Source organism: Hyaena hyaena, unplaced genomic scaffold (assembly GCF_003009895.1).
Source record: "Hyaena hyaena isolate Hyena2069 unplaced genomic scaffold, ASM300989v1 scaffold_806, whole genome shotgun sequence".
In the NCBI taxonomy this organism is placed as follows: Eukaryota; Metazoa; Chordata; class Mammalia; order Carnivora; family Hyaenidae; genus Hyaena; species Hyaena hyaena.
In genome coordinates this window covers 205,905-222,592 of record NW_024081440.1, presented here as the reverse complement: position 1 = coordinate 222,592, position 16,688 = coordinate 205,905, and the positions used below count along the sequence as shown (strand labels likewise).

The 16,688-nt window shown below is 34.3% G+C and overlaps 1 protein-coding gene across 2 annotated transcripts in view; it reads left to right on the top strand.

Annotated features, from left to right (window-relative positions):
- ATR (ATR serine/threonine kinase) overlaps positions 1-16,688 on the top strand; it is a 101,187-nt gene that overhangs the window by 9,103 nt on the left and 75,396 nt on the right. For both annotated transcript variants that reach the window (XM_039219315.1, XM_039219316.1), the window contains exons 2-14: positions 434-525; positions 2,081-2,230; positions 4,428-5,305; positions 6,111-6,289; positions 6,771-6,962; positions 8,647-8,837; positions 9,160-9,312; positions 9,906-10,098; positions 10,330-10,592; positions 12,311-12,501; positions 12,585-12,685; positions 12,852-13,023; positions 15,378-15,548. In XM_039219315.1, coding sequence (XP_039075246.1) covers positions 434-525; positions 2,081-2,230; positions 4,428-5,305; positions 6,111-6,289; positions 6,771-6,962; positions 8,647-8,837; positions 9,160-9,312; positions 9,906-10,098; positions 10,330-10,592; positions 12,311-12,501; positions 12,585-12,685; positions 12,852-13,023; positions 15,378-15,548 — 2,926 coding nt within the window. The remainder of the gene's footprint in view (positions 1-433; positions 526-2,080; positions 2,231-4,427; positions 5,306-6,110; positions 6,290-6,770; positions 6,963-8,646; positions 8,838-9,159; positions 9,313-9,905; positions 10,099-10,329; positions 10,593-12,310; positions 12,502-12,584; positions 12,686-12,851; positions 13,024-15,377; positions 15,549-16,688) is intronic.

Sequence of the window (16,688 nt, the reverse complement as noted above, 5' to 3'; positions counted from 1 at the left end):
TAATAATATATTTTAACTCATTATATCTAGATATTGTCATTTCTACATATAATTAACATAAAGTTATTAATGGATATACATTTTCAGGTACCAGATATTCAAAATCCGATGTGTATTTTATACGTAAAGCTCATATCAATTTAGACTAAACAGATTTCAAGTGTTCAATAGCTGCATAAATAATGGCTACCATATTGGGCAGGGCAGATCTAGATTTTGCATATTGGATGCCTGTGGTGTCATTTAGTATGTTTTTCCCTTTTAAATCAGTAACATGTATTTAGATTTTTCTTCCATTTTTAAACAGAAGGATACAATGAATGTCAACATTAAAACTAATTTTATCAACACATTTGATAAATTCAACTTTAGGGAATTTTTTACAAATGAAATTATCTCTTTAAGGGTTAAAAACTTTTTATTTGTATTTTAGTGCCAGTCCAGAGGAATATAATACAGTTGTACAGAAGCCAAGACAAATTCTATGTCAGTTCATTGACCGAATACTTACAGATGTAAATGTTGGTAAGAAACAATTATTTCTTACATAAATTTTATAAATTGTTTTCTTTTCTGTATGTACATTATGCTAGCATTTTTCTCCATGTAGTTCTAAATGTAGAGTTAGTACTTAAGATAGTTATTGTTTTCAAACAAATTATTTATAATATTAACTTTTTTTTGAGACTGCATGCACTGTGTGCATACGGGGGAGATGGAGAGGGAGAGAGAGAATCTTAAGCAGGCTACACACCCAGCATGGAACCCAACATAGGGCTCAATCCCATGATCCTGGAATTATGACCTGAGCCAAAATCATGACTCAGATGCTTAATCGACTGAGCCACCCAGGCACCCCTACAATATTAACTTACTACATAATGTGACTGAAGCATTTAAAATAATTCTATTTTTCTGCTTGTTATCTAGATTTTCTGTTACTTTCTGTGGAGTTCTTTGATATATGATATTATAATAGATATAAAATAGTTGGCCATTTCTAATGATATGGACCCTATTTTAGCGAGGTTTTTCACTAGGGGTTGAGAAACAAATACCATTTAAAAACTCTTCAAGAGTTGGTGACTTTGTGGGAGATAATAAGATCCAGTGAGTTGTTGAAACAACTATTTCCTTTTTAAAAAAAAAATTTTTTTTAATGTTTTATTTATTTCTGAGAGAGAGAGAGAGACAGCATGAGCAGGGGAGGGTCAGAGAGAGAAGGAGACACAGAATCTGAAACAGGCTCTAGGCTCTGAGCTAGCTGTCAGCACAGAAACCGATGTGGGACTCAAACCCACAGGCCGTGAGATCATGACCTGAGCCGAAGTCGGATGCTTAACCGACTGAGCCACCCAGGTGCCCCGAAACAACTGTTTCCGGTTTGTGGCAGTCTAGAAGACAAATATCACCAACCTGGTGAGGCAGTGTCGCATTTGTCATATCTGTTAAAATTACTCAGAAGAGGTAATAATAAAGTAGCATTTGGCTAATGGTTTATATATTTAATTTCAAACTTGGCACAGATTTTATGATTTAGAATAGTCATTTAGCCTTCTTTTTTCAGTCAATAAAATTATGAGTTGCTGAAAAATAACAAAGGACCACTGAGTACTTGCATAATGTGTTTTCATGTGGTATTCCCTCTCTTTAGACCACTTGCCCTTCACCTCTCTGACTAGCTTTTCATCATCTAGGAATCTGTTCTTTCACAGCATCTTCCCAGACACTAATTTCCTGTATTGTGGATTAGTGCAGTTAACATACTATAATTATTAGCTTATTTGTCTGATTCCCTCACCTGTTCAGGTGAAGTATTTTTCCCCCCCTCAGATTTTGGTACAGTGCCAGACATATTGTAGGCCTGTAATATGTATTTGGTGAATGGATATATATTAGATGGAATGTGCATGATTTTTAAACATTTAAAATTAGGAAGATAGGACCATAGAGTTTAGCCCCATCAGTTTATCCTGAGCACTGTATTGGACACAATTCTGGTCACCAAAGTAGTTTTTTAAGAAATGAACTGTCATTTCATTTGTCATGACTCTTTAAGATGAATTTTTTATTCTTTTAGTTGCTGTAGAACTTGTAAAGAAAACCGACTCCCAGCCAACCTCTGTGATGTTGCTTGATTTCATCCAGCATATAATGAAATCTTCTCCACTTATGTTTGTAAATGTGAATGGAAACCAAGGGCAAAATGAGGCCAAAGGCAGTTGTATTGGTAAGTCCTACTATTTGTGCATTCATTTGCAACTGGTTTTATGAAATTTACCCTCTTCTCTTCTAAATTATAACAGATACATTTTATTTGTATTTTGGTCAAATTTGGTATAAATGTGAAGGAGCAAAATGGTAATGGTTAGTTTTGTTTTATGCATCCTTATTGTTTTCTTTCATTTTAAACTAGAAACCCAAGATGGGACGGAAATGATCAAATTTGTTTATTTGCCATTGGACACTTAAGCAGTTTGCTTTTTTCTGTTTTTGATAATCCCTTTCTTCTAGCATTAGCAATCTGTGGCCCACAGCCCTCCTGCCTGGTTTTATAAACAAAGTTTTATTGGAAAACCCATGCTTTTACTTAATATTTACTTGTCTGTAACTACTAGAAAGGCAACATTGAGTAGTTGACTTGGAAGCCATAAGGCCCTCACGCCTAAAATATTTCCTATCTTGCCCTGTAAGAAGAACAATTCCTAGATACTGAAGCTTTTTTCTAGGCTTTATCCTTATTGTTCCTACTACTTTTGTCCTTTTATTGGCCTCCTCGTAAAGAGATGTAAGCTAGCATCTTTTTTTCTGTACAATGCATAGAGTATTAAGCATTTAAAAAAAATTTTTTTTTAATGTTTTTATTTATTTTTGAGAGAGAGAGAGACAGAGCAACAGAGTGTGAGTGGATGAGGGGCAGAGAGAGAGAGGGGACACAGATCCAAAGCAGACTCTAGGCTCTGAGCTGTCAGTACAGAGCCTGATGAAGGGGTGGAATTCAGGAACCGTAAGATCATGACCTGAGCTGAAGTCAGATGCTCAATTGACTGAGCCATCAGGCGCCCCTACAATTTTTTATTTGAATTTCAGTACTCAACTTTGATAGTGTGTTCTCCAAAAAGTCTTTTGTGACTAGTACTTCTGACTGCCTGTCCTAACACTGGCTTAGTTGATCCTTTTTTATGCTCTGTTAGTAGAGTGTTCTGTATTTCTTCTATTACAGTGGTTACTAAGCTGTATTATAAATACCTGTTTGTCTATGTCCTTTTTTTAAAAATTTTAAAAAAATGTTTATTCACTTAGAGAGACAGAGCATGAGCAGGGGAGGGGCAGAGAGAAAGGGATACACAGAATCTGAGGCAGGCTCCAGTCTCTAGGCTCTGAGCTGTCAGCACAGAGCCTGACATGGGGCTCTAACTCAGGTACTGGGAGATCATGACCTGAGCCAAAGTCAGCACTTAACCGACTGAGCCACCCAGGCACCCTGTCTATATCCTTTTTTTTTTCTTTTTTTTTAATACATATAGTTGGTTTCTATATAACACCCAGTGCTCATCCCCACAAGTGCCCTCCTCCATGTCCATTCTGTATTCTTTACTACACTTTTTTAAACAACAGGTCACAACCCATTAATAGATTATGAAGATAAAATATAATAGATTAGAAAATATAATACATTACATGTAATAAATACTGTTTCATGAAACTTTTGTTTCATATATTTAAATAAAATAAATATGCATATGTAAACTGGGTCATGATATAAAATGTATCTTAGTTGTGATCAAAAAGTTTTAGAAACTATATTACCAGATTAATGAGGACTATGATTTGTTTTTGTGCACCTGGGACAGAGTTGGCACTCAATAAATATTTGTTGAAGGAATGAGAATAGTAACCATTTGTTGAACTTCAAGCACTGTGCTGAGAATTTCACATATATCATCTTGATTCTCATGGTAACCCTCATTATTCCCTTCTCATATATAAAGTTTACAGACGTTCAGAGGGATGAAAAGTTCACACAACCAATAAGTAAAAAGCTAGGACTTTGACTCGAAAATTGGTATTCTAAATTGCTATTATTTCCATGTGTGAGGAATGTTTTAGACTATTTTGTTAGTGAAGCTTATACTTTAAAAATGAATCAGCAGGGGCACCTGGATGGCTCAGTTGGTAAGCATCTGACTTTGGCTTAGGTCATGATCTCACGGTTTGTGAGTTCGAGCCCTGTGTTGGGCACTGTGCTGACAGCTCAGACCTGGAGCCTGCTTCAGATTGTGTCTCCCTCTCTGCCCCTCCCCCACTCACACTGTCTTTGTCTCTCAAAAATAAACATTAAAAAGTATTTTTAATGAATCATTAAGCATTTAACAAATCAATTAACATTTCTGATGGACTTATTTAACATCTTTTTTATTTTAAAGCATTCAGTAATTGGATCATAACAAGACTTCTGCGGATTGCAGCAACTCCATCCTGTCATACATTACACAAGAAAATCTGTGAAGTTATCTGCTCATTATTATTTCTTTTTAAAAGCAAGAGTCCTGCAATTTTTGGAGTACTGACAAAGGAATTACTGCATCTTTTTGAAGATGTGATTTGCGTCCATAAAAGAAATGCAGTGGGGCACTTTGTTGAATGGCCAGTGGTAGTGAGCCAGTTTTTAAGTCAATTAGATGAACATGTGGGATATTTACAACCAGCTCCTTTGCAATTCATGAACATGCAAAATTTAGAATTTATTGAAGTTACCTTATTAATAGTTCTTATTCGTATTATTCCAATTGTGTTTTTTAGAAGGCAAGAACTCTTACTTTGGCGGATAGGTTGTATTCTGCTAGAGTATGGTAGTCCAAAAATTAAATCCTTAGCAATTAGCCTTTCAACTGAACTCTTTGAGCTTGGAGGATTACCAGCACAACCAGCCAGCACTTTTTTCAGGTCATTTTTGGAATTATTAAAACATCTTGTAGAGATGGATGCAGACCAGTTGAAACTCTGTGAAGAGCCATTATCAAAGCTGATAAAAACACTATTTCCCTTTGAAGCAGAAGCTTATAAAAATATTGAACCTGTCTATTTAAATATGCTGCTGGAAAAACTCTGTGTCATGTTTGAAGATGGTGTGCTATTGCGGCTTAAGTCTGATTTGCTAAAAGCAGCTTTGTGCCACTTACTGCAGTATTTCCTTAAATATGTGCCAGCTGGGTATGAATCTGCTTTACAAGTCAGGAAGGTTTATGTGAGAAACATTTGTAAAGTTCTTGTGGATGCACTTGGATTTCAGGTAGATGCAGAGGTAAGTCATTTTTATGGTTATCTGATAGGTATGTATTTTGTTTGTAACTTAAGTGTATGCATATATGTAAGATGTAATCATGAGAAAATAGATTATCTTTAATAATACTGTATATTCAGAATAGAATGATTTTCACGATCCACTTTGGCTCTTATTATGGACTTTTACTTTGATTTGAGAAGGATTTGTTCACTAAGTTGGTAATAAACTGCCAATGGGGTAGCAGGTTTTAAAGTAAGATTTGTGAAATGTAAGCCTGTTTAGTGCATTGTAAATTAAAATGGGGTCAGTTATCAACTTAATTACAAAAACTTTGAGCACTCATCTAGATTTTATCTTTGACACATTATAATCAATCACTTTTAGGAAACCTATGAGTATATGGTACTAGTCATGCCAAATTATGCCTTTTTTCTTATTTGGATTGTGAGAGACAAGCAATACAATAAAATGTGCAGTAACTTGAATAAATATTTTAACTATAAGTCTTGCTGGATTTGTAGTATGAAAGAGTTTAGTAATTCCCTTATAGAGTTTTTCTTTGTAGTATTTTGATGGAAGGAAAAACAGATTAGAGAATTCATCTTAAGACTTTTAAGATATAGAACCATAGGTTGCAGATATAGAACCACATATATGTCTACTTATAGATTGTGAAATTATATAGGTTAATTTAGGTCTTTGTTTTACTGGATAAGACTCTGAAAATAGTTTATTAGAAAACTTACAACCTAATGAATTTTTGCAGTCTGTGCAGTCTCATTTTCTGAGAGATAGTTTTTTGAAATTATATTTACTTTCTCAGTATTTGTTGGGCCCACTTTATGCTGCCTTAAAGATGGAAAGTATGGAAATCATTGAGGAAGTTCATTGCCAAATTCAACAGGAAAACCTCAGCAGTGACAGTGATGTAATATCATCCAAAAGGCGTCGACTCAGCTCATCTCTAAACTCTTCCAAAAGACCACCAAAACAGATTGAGGAGTATGACCTTCATTCAGTTTATATTTAGTCATTTAATAAGATTTTATTTACCTTTTGTTAAGTGCTTTGACTTAATATATACCATTCATTCTTTCTAAATATAGTCAAAGAAATGCTTCAAATATTTTAATACTTGTTGTAACCCGTTCTAGTATGAAAGATAACATGCCTACATATGGTTACTTAAAAGATTGTTTAAGTTTTTACTTGCCTGTCTAATTTAACTTTTTAGTATCTGAAAAATTTCTGAGATTGCATATCTATGAGCAGTTTCAAATATGTTAACAAATAAACTTTCTATATAATGTGATCAAAGAATTCCCATATTTCATTTAGTCCTGAAGGTTGTTTTAAAGCTATTGTACTATAAATTTCAGTAGTTGGCATTACATGTTATCTATTGTTTTAAATATTATTCACATTTGAACCAAACTTATATTAAATATGAATATCTTTATACTATGGTTATAATTAATTGCAGAATTAAACATGTGGATATGAACAAAAAGAGCATTTTATGGAGTGCACTGAAACAGAAAGGTGAATCCCTTCAGATTTCCCTTGAAGATGGTAGTCTAAAGAATCCTGTTATCGAGACTTTAGAAGGAATCATGGTCATCCTACAACTGACTGCTCTATGTACTGTTCATTGTTCTCATCAAAACATGAACTGGTAAAACAATTTGTATTTTCTGTGTGGGTTTTCTTTAATAAATGTGGATGTATTGTTTTAGGAGACCTCATTATTTTTTTTTTTATAAATAATATTTTAATGCAGTATTTCTTTTTTTTTTTAATGTTTTATTTATTTCTAGGAGAGAGAGAGACAGCGTGAGCAGGGGAGGGTCAGAGAGAGGGGGAGTCACAGACTGAAACAGGCTCCAGGCTCTGAGCTGGCAGTCAGCACAGAGCCCGACGCGGGGCTCGAACCCACGAACCGTGAGATCATGACCTAAGCGAAAGTCGGACGCTTAACCGACTAAGCCACCCAGGCGCCCCAAGAGACCTCATTATTCACTCAGTTTGTGTGACCTGAGAACATAGATTTTTCAGTGAATAGAAAGGAAATTTGTTTTTTTATTGAGCAACTGCTAAATGCTAGGTACTGTATTAAGTAATGTATATATATTATTTAATCTTTACAACAGTTCTGTAAGGTAAATGCTATTATGCCTACTTTACAAATTAGAAATTGAGGTTTAGAGAAATTAAGACTTGTTGGTTTGTAAATTAGTCCCATGTGCACAGGGCAAGGAGAGACCAAAGAAAGAGGCAGACCACTCCAGATTGGTAGGTGGTAGGTTTCATAAGCAAGGGAACTTACTGTAGAAGCCTTGTCTTGGGCACCTGTGAAAGACAGATTGATCTCTCAGCTTGCTTTCCAGAATCTTAGAAATTTATATGGAAGATTTAGTGGGATTAAGTTATGTATTCAGTCCAGGTGGTCTCAACAACACCTTACTTTCTCCAGGCTGTCTCTGGAACAGTTCTCACTATGAGACCAGTAGGTAGATTATATATTCTAAGGACAGGAGAAGAAGGGGTGAGGAGCCTCTGATGTTCTGGGTCCAGCCTGAGGGTAAACTGGTGTTCCCTTCCTCTTAATTACTTCTTCTTATAAGACTTTGAACTTTCCTGGGCACATATAATTAGAAAATAGCAGAACACATTTTTGTATAACTCAAAAGTCATTGTTCTTTTAGTCAAACATTTAATCATAAGAGCATTTCCTTTTGATAGTAAGAGTAGGGATTTAGAACTCCTTAGAAGTATATTTTCAGTTTAGTACTTTTAATAATGGGTTAATTATTTTATCAGAAAAAATAAGTGTGAGTTATCTCTTAAGATACAGTCTTATTTGTACTGACAAGTTATAGGCCAGGACTCTGTTAATTTTTAACATAGTCATTTATTCTGTATTTTCTGACTCTTTTAATTAGCCAATACAAAATTATGAATGAGATTTTAGAGAAACTGTATTACTTCAGATTGTATTACATTTAGAATTTGAAACAACCTTAAGGAATAACTAATTAGGCTGCAAGCTATTCTATTGTTAAGAAAGGGTTTACTAAGCCAGTTAATAATTATGCAAGGATGTCTTTAATTTTTGGGTCTTGGGATACTGCATTTGAATATCGTAGATTAATTTTAATTACCAGATCCTATGAATGATTTAGAGTGACGTAAAGAGACTAAGCTTAATAATGGCATATTAATTGATTTGCATATTACTTTGAATTGGCTTAAAGTTGTGTTAGTTTTATACTCACCATTTCTTTGACTTACTACATTATTAGGTCGGACTATAACAAAATTTATTGTAATTCTGTGTCTTAAAAATATATTAACTACAGGCATAATTTCAAGGACTGCCAACAGAAGTGTGAGAAGAAACCTTCAGTAGTGATAACTTGGATGTCTTTGGATTTTTACACAAAAGTGCTTAAGAGCTGTAGGAATTTGTTAGAATCTGTTCAGAAACCTGACCTGGAGGCAGTTATTGATAAAGTTGTGAAAATATATGATGCTCTGATTTATATTCACAGTGAGTATAAGTAAACAGTAGAACAAAACAACCTTTAAAGGTCATCAGTATAGAATATAACTATTAAATTTTTTATTTGAGAATTTCTGAAGAATGCTGTGATCCTTTAGAAAATGTATGGATATGTGTCTTTATAAAGTCACATTTAGTTTCTTTGGGTCTACAGACCTCAGAACATCATCTCTGTGTTGAAAGTCTTTGTTTATTGAATGCTATAATTCCACTTGATGTTTAGAACATCTATTTTTACTGAGAAAAAAGACACAGATAAGTATGATTAAGGAAAAGGCTGTAATTAATTGCCTGTTGTGTGTTTCTGTAGTAAAAGCTTCATTTGAAGATCATATTCTGGAAGATTTATGTGGGATGCTCTCACTTCCATGGATTCATTCCCATTCTGATGATGGCTCTTTAAAGTTGACTACATTTGCCACTAATTTTCTAGCATTAAGCCAGAGGATTTCAGATAGCTACTGTAAGTGGTCACAGAATTCTATGTATGTGGTTTCTCTCTACATGGGACTAACACATTGCTGTTTTTTTCCAGTAATTTAAAAAAAGGTACATTTTTAACAATTCAAAAAGTAATTAGACAGCTAAAAACTAACAAATTGAAAAAATTGTAGGATTTGCACACCCCAAGTATTCTGACACATTGTTCTCCAAAGATGCAGTTCCAGTTTACATTCCTCTTAGCAGAATATGAGAGAGTTTCTATTGACTCACATCCCTCACATCCTCACTTTGTCAGAGTTTAAAATGTTTGCTGTCAAAAAAAGAAAAAAATGTTAAGGTAACTAAAAGAGCTTTTTTTTAAAGCTATCTGATGGGTGTGATTTTTTAGTTGCATTTCTCTGGTTACCTAGTAAGATTGTACATAGACCTTTTTCAGTGCATGTGCTGTATTTTTTTAAAAGGAGCTTTTAATTAAATATTATATGTATTTGAAATGCTACTTGAGTTTACATCAAAGAATGTATATATATGTGAAATGAATGTGTATATTTGTGTGTATATAAATTAAAATTAACATTTAGAAATCCTTTTTAATAGACTTAATTTTTTCAGCACCACAGGCAGAGTCACGGTGTGTGTTTCTTCTGACTTTGTTTCCAAGAAGAATATTCCTTGAATGGAGAACAGCAGTTTATAGCTGGGCCTTACAGAGCTCCCATGAAATAATCCGGGCTAGTTGTGTTCATGGATTTTTTATCTTATTGCAGCAGCAGAATTCTTGTAACAGAGTTCCCAAGATTCTTATGTATGTATTAATGTTTTAATTTGAATATCTAACTTGATAGGAAAGATCATACTTTATGCAAATATATGTATATTGCTGAGTATATACAGCTAATGCTGCTTTTAGTTTTAGAATTTAAGTTTTCTTCCTTCTAGAATTTGTCTTACCATTACTTTTGCCCCAAATTAAGCAAGACTGTTTAGACCATAAAATTAAGTAAGGTTTAGTCAGTACCTTTTTTTTTTTCCCCAGAGATAAAGTCAAAGATGATTCTGATTTTGTCAAAAAAGAATTTGCCTCTATTCTTGGTCAACTTGTCTGTACTCTTCATGGCATGTTTCATTTGACAAGTTCTTTAACAGAACCTTTCTCTCAACATGGACCGATTGACTTACTCTGTAAGAGCCTAAAAGTCACTTCTCAACATGAATGTTCATCTTCACGACTAAAAGCTTCTGTTTGCAAGCCATTTCTTTTCCTCCTGAAAAAAAAAACACCTAGCCCAGTGAAACTTGGTGAGTGATTTGTTATGACCTATTTAAATTTAAAATTGTTTTTTAAGTTTATTTATTTTTGAGTGAGAGAGAGAGTGGGAATGGGCAGAGAGGGAGAGAATCCCAAGCAGGCTCTGCACTGTCAGCACGTAGCCTGATGTGGGTCTGGAACTCACGAACCATGAAATCATGACCTGAGCTGAAATCAAGAGACGGACACTTTACCAGCTGAGTCACCCAGGTGCCCCTGATTTATTTAATATTTTAAAACCTCTTCAAACTCTTTTTTTTTTTTAATGTTTGTTTATTTTTGAGAGAGAGCGAGCGAGCGAGCAGGGTAAGGGCAGAGAGAAAGAGGGAGACAGAGGATCCCGAGCAGGCTCTGTGCTGACAGCAGAGAGCCCAATGTGGAGCTCAAACTCACTGTGATCATGACTAGTGCCAAAGTCAAATGCTTAACTGAGCCACCCAGGTGCCCCTAAACTCTCTTTTTGAAATCAGTAATTAGCCTGAAGGCTTAAAAAATTAGACTTACTTGATAGATTAAGGGTTCATGTAATGGTTATTTATAAATAAGTGGTCTGGTATTAGACTGCATCACAGCACTAACAAGGGAAAATTTTTGGATTTCTAAATATTCATGTGATTTGATAGCCTACTTGGGCGTACCTGGTGTTTGGTTCCATATCATGAGGTTCAGTATTCCCTATCTTCTTTAGGGAGACTGGGAAAGCTTCTTAATGTGTCTGCTGCCACTACCTTGGACCTTTTGGAACTTCAAATAATTGGAAACATTGCCCTACTCAGGACTATATGTAGATTGTATCTTCATAGCCACTTTTCCAATGATGATGGTGTATAAGTTTGTTGGGAGCATGAGATTTACACAGATACTTAGAAGATCCATTTTTTGGGGGTAGAAAGTTGAAACTTGTTCTCAAATTTTCAAAATAATTTATAATAGGTAGTTTCTAGGACTCCCTAAATCTTGTAATACAGGATTAACAGTAAAGCTATGATTGCCGTTAGTTCATAGTTCTTTAGATTAGTGAAATGTGCTTTTTAAGTCTATCTCTGTAAAATATGATGATCTACAAAATCTAAGTGGTCATTTTATAACTTAAAAATTCTAGGGTCCCCTGGGTGGCTCAGTTGATTGAGTGTCTCAGGTCTTGATCTTGAAGGTTGGTGTGCTCAAGCCCTACATGGGGCTTGCTGCTGTCGGTCAGTCAGCCGAGAACTCACTTCCAATCCTCTGTCCCCCTCTCTCTGCCCCTCCTCCACTTGTACTCTCCCCCAAATAAATGAATTTTTAAAAAATTTTAGAATTGGAGTGCGTGGGTTAAGCATATGGCTTGGGTTCAGGTCATGATCACAGTTCATGGGTTCAGGCCCCACACCAGGCTCTGTGCTAACAGCTTGGAGCCTAGACCTGCTTCCAATTCTACGTCTCCCTCTCTCTCTGCCCCTCCCACACTCTCTCTGTCTCTCAAAAATGAATAAACGTTAAAATTTTTAATTCTAGAATTTATTTTAGATTTAAATTTATAACTTTTATTGACTGTAAATTTAAATTTGTAAATATTCATAGTAGTCTTCCACAATTCTGTGTGCCATACTAATTGAAATATTGACATTATAAGCAAGTTAGATTTCTTTGTATATTGTTTATTGATAATATTTTTACTGTAAAACTTTGATATTTGATGTATTAGTTACTATATGCTCTCGCCTTTTAGCTTTCATAGATAATTTATATCATCTTTGTAAGCACCTTGAATTTAGAGAAGATGAAACAGATGTAAAAACAGTTCTTGGAACTTTATTAAATTTAATGGAAGATCCAGACAAGGATGTTAGAGTGGCTTTTAGTGGAAATATCAAGCATATATTGGAATCCTTGGACTCTGAAGATGGATTTATAAAAGAGGTTGATAGTTTTTATTTTTAAACACTTGTATCTTCATTAACCTGGCTCTAAACTAATTTAACTAATTAATTTTATTATTCTAGCTTTTTGTCTTAAGAATGAAGGAAGCATACACACATGCTCAAATCTCAAGAAATAATGAGTTGAAGGATACCTTGATTCTTACAACAGGGGATATTGGAAGGTATGTTTGGCAGTGTTTGTATACTTCCTTTTTTATTGGCTAGTTGTTAAAAATGGTAATATGATAGATGTAATATTATAGAAAAAATGTGATATCAACATGAATCTTTTTATGGATTTCCATTTGTATTTGAGATTTTGATGATAATTTTTTAAAAATTTTTTAGGGCAGCAAAAGGAGACTTGGTACCTTTTGCACTTTTGCACTTATTGCATTGTTTATTATCCAAGTCAGCATCTGTCTCTGGAGCAGCATACACGGAAATCAGAGCTCTGGTTGCAGCTAAGAGTGTTAAACTGCAAAACTTTTTCAGCCAGTATAAGAAACCCATCTGTCAGGTGAGAGTCAGCATTGTTTTTAATTATAGGAAATAGCAATACTTTCAAGAGTTAAAAAACAAACAAACAAACAAAAACACCCCAGAAAAGCAAAAAAAAAAAAAATTTATATGTTTTATTTATCTTGCTTTAAAGATATATTCAGTTTATTTAAGAGAACCTAAAATTTATAAGTTGTATATTTTATGATCCTGGTCTAAAGATGTATATTGTGAATGGGAGAGGGGAATATCTTTTGGTAATATGTTGAATTATTATGCTCTCTTAGTAATCTATTAAGAAATGCTTTTCTTGGGGAGCCTGGGTGGCTCCTTGGTTAAGCGTCCAATTCTTGATTTCAGCTCAGCTCATGATCTCATGGTTCCGTGAGATCATGCTTCATATTGGGCTCTGTGCTGACAGCATCGAGCCAACTTGGGATTCTCTCTCTGCCCCTCCCCTGGTGGAATGGATGTGAGTGTACATGTGCATGTGTGCGCTCGCTCTCTCTCTAAATAAATAAATAAAACTTTAAAGGAAAGAATACTTTTCTTTTTGGGCCTTGGTGGCTTAGTCGGGTAAGAATCTGACTCTTGATTTCGGCTCAGGTCATGATCTCACGATCTTGAGATCTAGCCCTAAGTTGGGCTCTGTACTGACAGCTCGAGGCCTGCTTGGGATTTTCTTCCCCTCCCCTGCTCTCTCTCTGTTTCAAAATAAATAAACTTTAAAAAATGCTTTTCTTTTTTTAGCCTTTCTTTTACTGATAAACTTTTTATGGCTTGATGTTATGGATAAGGCACTTAAGTTTCTATGTAAGTGATGAATTGCTATATTCTACTCCTGAAATCATTGTTACACTATATGTAACTAACTTGGATTTAAATAAAATTAAGATATATATGTATATAAAAAAAGAAATCTATTTAAAAATCATTGAGTTCAGTTTTGTGAATAGTATAAGATAGAGGTTCAGTTTCTTTTTTCTTTCTTTTTTTGGGGGGGGTACAAGTGAGTGAGGGGCAGAGAGAGAGAGAGAATCCCACAAGGGGTAGAGAGAGAAGTGGGCCTTACCCAAAGTGGGGCTTGTATTTTTACCTGAAGCAGGGCTCTGTTTACCTGACATGGTGCTTGAGCTCACCTAACATGGGGCTGAGCTTACCTGATGCAGGTCTCAAACTCAGGAACCATGAAATCATGACCTGAGCCAAAGTTAGATGCTTCACCACCTGAGTCAGCCAGGCACTCTAGAAGTTCCATTTCAGTTTCCTTCATGTGATTATCCAGTTTTCCCAACATCATTTATTGAAGAGACTATCCTTCCTCATTAAGTATTCCTAGCTCCCTTGTCTAATATTAGTTGATAGTATATACAAGGGTTTATTTCTGAAAAATAAACTGATACTGTTCCATTGGTCTATGTATCTGTTTTTATGACAGTACCATACTCTTTTGGTTACTACAGCTTTTGTAGTACAGTTCAAAATTAGAAAGTGTGATGCCTTGTTTTTTCTGAGGGTTGCTTTGGCTATTTAGGGACTTTTGAAGTTCGGTACAAATTGTAGGATTTTTTTTTTTTTTTTTTGCTATTTATGTGAAAAATGCCATTAGAATTTTGATAAGGATCTCACTGAATATCCAAAATTCTACACTGGATCTTTATAGGAATTATAGTAGCATATTTAGATGGCTTGGTAGTATGGACCTTTTAACAGTATTCTCCTTGCCCTTGAACACAGGATGTCTTTCCATTTATTGTGTCTTTAGTTTCTTTCATCAAAATCTTACACTTTTTATGCTGTAGGTCTTTCAACTCTTGATTAAATTAATTCCTATATATTTTATTATTTTTTGATGTTATTTAAATGGGATTGTTTTCTTTATTTCTTTTTTGGATATTTTGTTAGTGTATAGATATGCAACTGATTTTTATATGTTGATTCTATGTCCTGCCACTTTTTTGAATTTATTAATTAGTTCTTTATCTACTGAACTTTTTGGTGGAGTTTCTAGGAGTCTCTGTACATCATGTCATCAGCAAATAAAGACAGTTTTATTTCAAAAATAAAAAGCATATAAATAAAAAGGTTGATTCAACTCATGGCTGAAAAGTTAGGGATATCTTAAAAGACTGGCTTTGCCCTGTTAGGGGTGTAATTCTTAACAAGATACTTAAATTTCTTAACTAAACCCAGTTACTTTATCTGTAAAAGGGAAATCATGACATCATCTACTTCATTAAGACTGTTACAGAAATCAAATGAGCTAATTCAGGTAATGTGTTTAGGGTACTGATATTATCCTTAATGTTAGCTTAGAAAGTAGTCTTTAAATTTTCTTCTTTGTGTGAAAATTAACAAATTGTTTTGCTCTAGTTTTTAGTAGAATCCCTCCACTCCAGTCAAATGACAGCACTTCCTAGTACTCCATGCCAGAATGCTGAGATGCGGAAACAAGATGTGGCTCACCAGAGAGAAATGGCTTTAAATACCTTGTCTGAAATTGCCAATGTTTTTGACTTTCCTGATCTTAATCGTTTCCTTACTGTAAGTTGCAAAGTGTGGTTGACTTAACTGTTTTCAGTTCAGTATTTTGTGTTTATTCCATTCTAGTCCTATATTAAGGAGAATCTGAAGCATGTAGATCCTAGATTTTCAAATTTATATGTTTTCTTTTGACTTTGGTATGATATTACTTATGTTATAAAAGTTAAGCTCATGTTAATTAGAATTATTGCTCTATATGGTTTGCTATCCTGAAAGTTTAATGCTAACCAATTCAGCTGACTGAGCCCTTATGTCTTTAGTGCTATGATTCATTCCATTGGTAATGCACAGTCTGATATCATTTTTACCCCTAAGGAGTTAGAGCAAAATAGTACAAAATTATTGGTATATATGATCTTATGTGAATTCAGATAACAAAGTTTATAGTAGGGAGTGGTTTGGGAAACCTTTAAAATGTCATTAGGGTTGAAGGTGGAAAGATCAAGTAGATTATCTTCTTCTTACCTTTTCCCAAAGTCAAAGTTACCATTACTCTTTGTAAATTGTAATAGTAATCCATACTATCATAACTGAGCATTTCTCCCTACAACATTATTATATTTTATCAAACCTAAATTGCTTGTAAATTGGTCAAATCCTGGAAGGAAATATGATCGTATACAGTAAGGATCATAAAGATATTCTTACCTTTTCATTCAGTAATTTCACTCTGGGAACCAAAAAGTACAGGTGTTTATAGCAACATTTTCTTTTTTTTTTTTTTTTTTTTTTTTTTATAGCAACATTTTCTAAGTACAAAACTAAACAAAGCTGAAAAGAAATGTCTAATATTTGGGTTGTAGACCATTGAGGAACCATTAATATAATAATTGTTAATGCTTTGTAGACTATTTTATAATGTTATACAGTCTTATAGGATTAATATTAAGTTGAAAGGCATAACACAAGTAAGGTGTAGCATCTCTGAGGGGGAGGGGCCTGAGTCTTTTACATCTCTAGTACCTATGATGATTGACATGTAGTAGGTGTTCGTTAGATTCATGTTGAATGGAATAAATGAAAGGCCAACCATTTTGTGTTTGGAATTGTGTATTTGATGAATAAGATCTTAATGGAAAGAGACCAAAATTGAAATAGATTTGTTGCCATTTGAGGATGGTGGGTGCATTAAAATGGTTT